Raw genomic sequence first — 7,807 nt, 5'->3', positions numbered from 1 at the left:
ATGGGAGGTGGGAAGAGTATTTCTTTTTCTTTTTTTTCATCGTTTGGGCCATGTCGAAATTCCAGTTGGGGCTAATCAAGCATTCAGTTGGCCTTGGTTGCTAAGTAGTTTCAATGGAAAACGTTATATCAATTATCAAGATAGGTTTTTTTCGTTTTCCTATGTTGGTAGTGTTAGAAAAAATTAAGTAAAAGAAAAAAAAAAAACTTTTTGCTTATCTTATTTAGTTTAGTACAAGATAGAGTTGTTTTTAAATTTTTGGTAAATTTTTCTAGAAAAAGACTATATCTCAAGCAAAACTAAATAAAGGAAGTCAAAAAGATAAATTTTCAATTCATTTTAAGGTTGCTATCAAACATAAGAAAACAAAATAGTTTTCTAAAAAATGCTTTTAAAAAATTATTTATTTTCCATAAAATGTTAATGTCGCAACAAATGGAGCAGATTTCACCAAATAGTTTTGTTTTTGTTTTATTATTAGGGAGGGGGTATGAAAACAATTTCATATACCAGCACACCAGGTTGACTGAACTCTAAACAAAATTTGGATAATCAAATATTATATCACCCGAAATCCCTATGACTTTTGCATCATGATGCTATGATCATTTGTATGATATAAAGATAGGTAGGAACGTATCAGTCTTTTATTTATTTATTTTTACATGGAACGTATCAGTCCCTCGAACCAACAGAAAAAAACTAATCTGTCTTTCAGAAACACAAAATGCATTGAACTCTAACAGTAGATAGAAAGAGAGAAGACAATAAAGGTACTAACTTTTACCATAGATGGTCTTTGCTGTAATAAATATACACACACACAACACATGACAAAGTTTACACAAAACACAGGTCGATACTAAGGAGGCAGCATTTATACAAGTGGATATTGCTGTTCATGAAAGAACAGTTCAAAACATGAAATTCAATAGAATGACAGAAACCTATTTGTAGATGTCCCTTGACCGTCTCTCAAAGTTTACCATCTCTGTGATGAACATTGGATTGAGGGTGTTATATGGCCTGAATTCAAGAAGTCTTTCAAAATATGACTTCTGCAATCCATGATTCCTAGCCATGTCAGAGCGGACCCAACCTGGACGGTTTCTGGGTGCACCAGTAACTATGACGGCTGTATTCTCATTAGCAAAATTAGCTAAAGCTATTGTTGCTTCTGGCTCTGTGGTTGATGAGGCATCCACTAGAAATATATGACTAAAATGTCCAGCAGGTATACCTTCGTTGTATAGTCGAAAGCTACTCACAAAAGTTGACAGAATTATCTTAAACTTTCGAAGTTTTGCTAGTGGAGGACATGTAAAACATTCATCTTTTATAGGACATGAAAGCAGAATGTCAGTTGGTACCCTATCTACCTCTCGAAATGCAGCATTGGCTCGAAATGTATCTGATTCTGGAATCTTTTTCCTTAAACTTCTCGTCAGCTCATCACATATGTGATTTGTAGGTGCACATATAAGAATCCGATTCTCTTTAAAGGTTTTATATAATTCAATTACCGCTTCGCAAACAACCAGTCCAGTTCTTGCAGTTTCTGGTCCTTTTGGTTCTGATACAGGCCTTTGCACTTCAGTTCCAACGAGCAGGCCCCCAAGAAGATAAGGTGGTGAGCCCCGAAAGCTTAAAATCTGTCGTACTGAATTGAACTCATTTGTATTGAGTTTATCATAGGCATCAAGTAGAGCAGGTGGGCTAAGTACATTCTTCCGAAAGACACATTCAGGAAAGAGTAAGTTGTGGGACAAAGGATCTAATGCAAATGCGGCTTCTATTGCTTGATGAGCCCTTTTTAGACACACTCTGTTGAATGAGAAGCTGATATCATATTTGCGATTAGGATGGTGCTGTGAATGAAAATCATCTCCAAATTCAACTAATACACGATTGCTTCTCACCACACGATAGATAAAGCCCTGCTTACCGTTTAGACTGTCAGTGTTGTAAATAAGATCATAAAATGAAAAACAAATGATGTTTATAAGCACTCTATAAAATAATTCTCAAAATTCAGTTTAGCACAAAATAAATGTGAACAGTATTATTTATTAGGTATGGACTTTGATCAGCTGGTAACTCCTTCCGTCAAAAGTGGATAACTGTAGGGTTAACAGGATAACCTAGATCTGTGTATACATGTCATTGTACCTGATATATATTAGTCCGAATCACATTTATTCCTTAGTGCTTCCACTTTCCCTTTCTCTCTCTTTGTATTTAGCACATCCATTCAATATCACTTGAGGATACATCCATGTTATGAATTTTGGCTCCTCAAGAAGCACATTTTTGCATCAAAGCAACCAAAGATCTGTAACCTCTGAATTTCTAAAGTGAATTAGGGACACACAAAAGGATATAGTATGGGTCACAGAGATTTTCCTGAACAGATAACTATAGGATGATCTGTGCGGAGGTTTGGCTGCTCACTCATCTCGTTTCAAAAGATCCACTAAGATATTTGAGAAATTAAATTTAACAAATAGTATAAAAAGCCACTGCATAACCCTAGTCAAGGCCAATAATGCAAGAACAACCTCATTAACAGGTCAAATTAGCTGACTTTGTCACTTGTTGATTGACTAGCTATATAATAGTTAAAGTAAGATGTATTGGACAGAATTCATAACAAAAAAGGTCATATACAGGGAAGAATTCATAACAATTTATTTTAATAATGTGATGCAAGAACTCTAGCTTCAGGTTAGTTAAGGAAAATTCAAAAAATGCTGTACAGAACTACCAAAATACTAGACCAGTTTAAACTCAAAGAAAAACAAGTTATCTAATCATAAAACTCAAGACTACCTTCAGAAAAATTATGTGATTTAATCATGTGTTAATTAAGAATAAGCTTACCTGAAATGGCTCAACCTTTCTATCTGAAGGTCGTGCATAGACCATATCCCTTGATAAAAGATATGGCCGCTTCTCACGAATATGATCAATGTCAAATGCTACAAAGATTTTATCATCCTTCTCATCACTTCCTTTGGAATATTTATTCTTGTTTGATTTTTTAAAAACTGCTGCTTTCTCCAACTCCAATGTCACTTTCTTCAATAGGAAGTCACTCCATTTCTAGTTCCAATAAAAGCATAAAATTACTACAAGCCAAAGTGCAAAAGCATAGACTATTACATCAATCAAAACATTTTACTATACATACTACTTAAAATAGTCAAAGAAGCCAAAATATATATCATTGAAATTGTATGATGGATATCTGAAAATAACAGTGTAAAATACTCCCTCAAAAGATCTCCTTGTGATTTAAAAGAGGTGTCAAAATGGGATACTAGAGAAAGATAATTTAAGAAACTTTCGAATTCCATAAAAAAAAAATAATAAAAAAAAACTTTTGAATTTTTGCTTTGCTCCTATGGAAGGTTTTAAGAAAATGAGTTGGTTCATTTACATTGCCACTCTCACTTATTCAAGAGTATAATTCCGTTTAAATCTAGGAACTTCACTTTCCATTTGGTAACAGAAGAGATGATCATTTAGAATATATACTTGTTTACGATGCTCTAGGTTCAAATGCTATTGTTGAGAAAAAAAGAAAGTGATTATCCATTACACCTGCAATCAGATACCTTTTTAACAAGCATTCAAGTATGTCCAATAGAGAAATTTAAAATTTTAATTCCTAAAGTCAACACATAAACAAAATTCCATCATCCATGACAAACTCATCTTAAAAACAATAGAAAAATTTGATTTCACATCCTTTTAATCATATTCTAGAAACTGATCCTGTGATTGAACAGAAGTATTTGTTTTGAATGATATAACAAATGGAATAAAACCATTCCATTTGAACATAGAGCACATTGGAAGATCATTTCAGTAGATGTGTAAAATAATGCCCTGATTTCATTCTGTATCATTACCTCTGACACAGGTTCCAGGACTTTATATCATATGTTTATCTGATTGGATCAATTTCAAGTTGAGGCCTTCTTCCAATTAAACACTGTAAGATTTGAAACAAAATCCTAAGCATATACGTGATCACACAACCAATTTAAATTTACCTATCTGCAAATGCAGAGACCAGTTTGAAAATCATAAGAAGAAATTTCTTACATCATTTAATGGAATCTTTATCCATGAATTACTAGAATATCAAGTTTTGCCAACCAAAAAACAGAATGCTAAATAATTGATGCTGTGCACAATCACATCAATTTTGGCAACAAAGTCTCTCAATGAATTGAGTTACTGCATAAACTAAAAGTGCACGCCTGCCTAAAATTTTGACTTTCTTTTACTGATAGCAGTATGATCCCTTCTTTCACACACACCATGGAAAGCATTGCATGTGGGAAACACCCACAACTCAACTAAAACCCAATTCAAGAAGAGGGATGACCAAAATGAGATTACATTTACAGTAGAAACCAGCAATACATTGCTTGTCCTTGTCTCCAGTAAGAGGGAGTTCCCAATTGGCTTTCCATGACATCTTTTATATTCCTTGCAGTATATGTGTGAAAAGTTTGTGAGGCATTAAACTACAGCATAAAAGGCAAAGGGACTCATTTGCAATACAAATTGCATGTCCAGTCCAAATTTACAGAGGTTAAAAAATACAAATTTACATAGGTACCAAAAATTGTTTTGTATTGAAGGCAATATGCATGCAAACTATAGAGCTCGAATGAGTCACACCTGACACCTGCAACATGTTTAGCATTCAGCTCCTCTACCCCATTGATTTGCATCCCAGTATTAATTTTCAAAAATATTTCTTTCATTTTTTTCAATTTTTCTAATGTATATACACGTTTATCCATGTTGTTTGAAATTAAATTAGTAAAAACTGGATCACTAAATTTTATCAGATGGTTCATAACTACCTCAATTAGACCTGACCCAAATCTTACATGTCAATTTATATCTATTTCTTTAAATTGAACAAAATAGGGGTACAATTGTTAATGTAAATGATATCTTATAAACAAGATTTCAAAGAAGATAGTACACAAATTTGTATGATATACCAAGTAACATTTTGTTGACAAAGTAGTTAACTTACGTCCAAGTAGTAATCCTCGGCATATAATAGGGCAGCAAAATAAGTCTTATAAGTTGAAGGAGACAAAGGCTGCTTCAGAACTTCGGGCACAATGTCTCTCTTGATCAGACCTTTGATATCCTCAGGAACAGCATATATGGCTGTACCCTTTTCACAAATATAACTTGTCTTCCTTTCTTCATCTGTTACATTATTGGGAGCTATATGCAGAATTGGCTTAAAATCTGGAGGTTGCTTAGAAGTAGATGGTGAAGATTGAGATGGTTTATAGGAAGTTGGAGAAGAAGCTGATGGGGCTTTAGAAGAAGGAACTGGAGGTTTAAGGGATGATGAGGATGAACTAGAAGACAAGGGAGGCGGTTTAGGTGAAGATTGGGATAGGTAGGAATATGCAGATTGTTTAGATGGAGATTGAATTGATCTAGAAGAAAATGCAGGTGGCAATGGACTTGAACTTTTAGAACTGTGGGAAACTTCATTAGTGGAAAATTGAGGTGGCACATAGGAAGATGGGCTCCGCTTAGATGAAGATGAAGATTGTGGTGTCACTGAGCTGCTTATCCATGAATCTATTGCAACTTTGGTTTGATAATAAGGTGAAGAAGCACTTGGCAATGACGACTTTGCTAAAATTTGGTAGTGGTCACGGTACAATGGGGTTGTGGTTGTTGGAGTTGGAGTTGAATTACGTACCAAATATTCATTCCTTTCAGCACCAGATTCCAGCAGAAAAGGCCTAGATCTAGTTCTAGAGTAAGTGTTATCATAACTATCTTCTTCGCAACAAAGGATACATTTCAAGATTTCTAGAAAACAAGACATATCACATAAATATATGGTCTTTTTGAGATCAAACCTCACTTTGATTTCTGAGGAAAAATAAGGACAACGTTTCAGAATTTGTGGAACATGGATATCTTAATCAACAAGGCATATAGTAAATCTGAAAATGTACAGCAATAAGCAATCGATTAGAAGATACATATATATGATATACCAAACATGCAAAATTGGGATATAGGCAGCAATGAAAATGTAGAATCTCATAGTTCTTCATGGTTCTGATCTACAAAAAGTCAAAACAAAACACACACACAACTGAAGTGAAAGATCAGACTACCCATACAGACCAAAAAGATCATTGAAAATCTAAGAAAGTGAGTACGATGTAGTAGATATCAGAGAAGCTTAGCTATTATAAGCATGTTATAATGATAGAAGACAGAGTAGAACTAGAAGAGAAAACCCACCTGGATTCTTGAATCTTGATCTTGATCCAACACTAAACACCGACTGTCTGAATTCTGCAGGTTCTGAACTTAATTTACACGCAAATAAAGTAAATAAAGGACCAAAGGTTGACGAGGATGGAAATTCAATTCCAAAGTCTTTTCCTTGCACCACCCCTGGCTTGCCACGTCAGCAAGTGGGTCCAGAAGTAGTGACCAGTGACTTCACTAGTGGTAATGGTTGGGGAGGGAAAGCCAGCTGAAATGGATAAAGTCACCTGTACGTACGAGGTTGTGGCTTTTTATTGAGAAGAAATGGGCTGATTTTTTTTTTTTTTTTTAATACCTTTAATTGTATTTGCTAAGAGGTGAGGGTAGAAAAAGGTGCGTTTAATAATATAAAGCAGACTAAAATTAGAGCTATAAATAATACCTTAATCGAGATTGAGCTCATTCTCAAAAAAAAAAAAAAATTAATCGAGATTGAGCTTAGTACAAAATGAGATTATATATTTAAATTTGGTTCTTTTTTTTTTTTAAATAAGTTTGAGTTTGTTTATAAGTTACTTCATTAATTTATTCATTTTCATATATAATAAACATTACAACTAAAACTTTTTACCCCCATTACAAATATATGCTAATAATTAAAAATTATACTATAGTTGAATTCTTTGAAGTTAATCTATATATATATATATATATATATATATATATAACCGAAACTTTTGAAGCTCTCACAAATTTCCACATCAGCATATTATTAAAAAAATAACATTAAAAAAAAAATAACGTAATAACAGTTTTCTAAAGCCCGATACTCTGCCTTTCCCTTTCAGGATGCTCTGCCTTTCCCAACACAAACCAAAACAGTACATATGAGCACAGATCCAAACCAAAACCAAAATAATTTCCCATCTCCCTCTTTGTCATCTTCCTCCTCATCCCATAAATTTCTTCAAACACAATACACACCCAACACAAACCAAACCCATAAATCACCAAAACCAAAATAATCTCATCTCTCTCTTCGTCATCTTCCTCTTCATTCATAAATTTCTTATTTGTAAGGGAAAAAAAAAATAGAGAAGAAGAAGACGACGCAACAGGGGCTGTTTCTTCTTCTTTTTTCTTCTTTTCCTCCTCTTTCTTTTGTCTATCTCCAGTCTCTGTAGTTTCTCTCATTTTGTTTTTGACATTTTGCACTCCTTTTTTTTATGTTTCCAAAGCCTTCACATGATGTTTACCCAAAAAAAAAAAAAAAAAAGCCTCCACGTGACTTGCATTGGGAAAGTAGAAAGGTTTTAATTTTTGAATAAAAGATGGGGCAAAGCCATTAGGTTTTTTTTAGCTTTGAGCCCAATGTGATGTGAGACGTGTAGTGACTGATGATATTAATTAAGAGTATGTTTGGATACCGTTTATTTTGTTAAAATTGAAAAATTATTGTTTAAAGTACTATAAATAAAGGTAAAAATTAATTAAAATAGTACAGTGAGGTTTATGAATAGTGTCA

At 33.6% G+C, this 7,807-nt stretch overlaps 1 protein-coding gene across 1 annotated transcript; it reads right to left on the bottom strand.

Moving 5' to 3' along the window:
* Nucleotides 1–758: 758 nt before the first annotated feature.
* Nucleotides 759–6,545, bottom strand: LOC115983522 (probable RNA helicase SDE3). Its single transcript, XM_031106231.1, has 6 exons — nucleotides 6,313–6,545; nucleotides 6,060–6,128; nucleotides 5,646–5,931; nucleotides 5,063–5,585; nucleotides 2,881–3,102; nucleotides 759–1,937 (listed from the first exon to the last, which is right to left on the bottom strand). Exons 2-6 carry the CDS (start codon nucleotides 6,064–6,066, stop codon nucleotides 948–950), a joined length of 2,028 nt encoding a protein of 675 aa, XP_030962091.1. The 5' UTR covers nucleotides 6,067–6,128; nucleotides 6,313–6,545; the 3' UTR covers nucleotides 759–947.
* Between the last annotated feature and the right edge of the window lie 1,262 nt (nucleotides 6,546–7,807).

The sequence above is a fragment of the Quercus lobata genome, chromosome 4, assembly GCF_001633185.2.
Source record: "Quercus lobata isolate SW786 chromosome 4, ValleyOak3.0 Primary Assembly, whole genome shotgun sequence".
NCBI classification, from domain to species: Eukaryota; Viridiplantae; Streptophyta; class Magnoliopsida; order Fagales; family Fagaceae; genus Quercus; species Quercus lobata.
The sequence above is the reverse complement of the archived record's forward strand: the minus strand, read 5'-3'. Positions and strand labels throughout refer to the sequence as shown.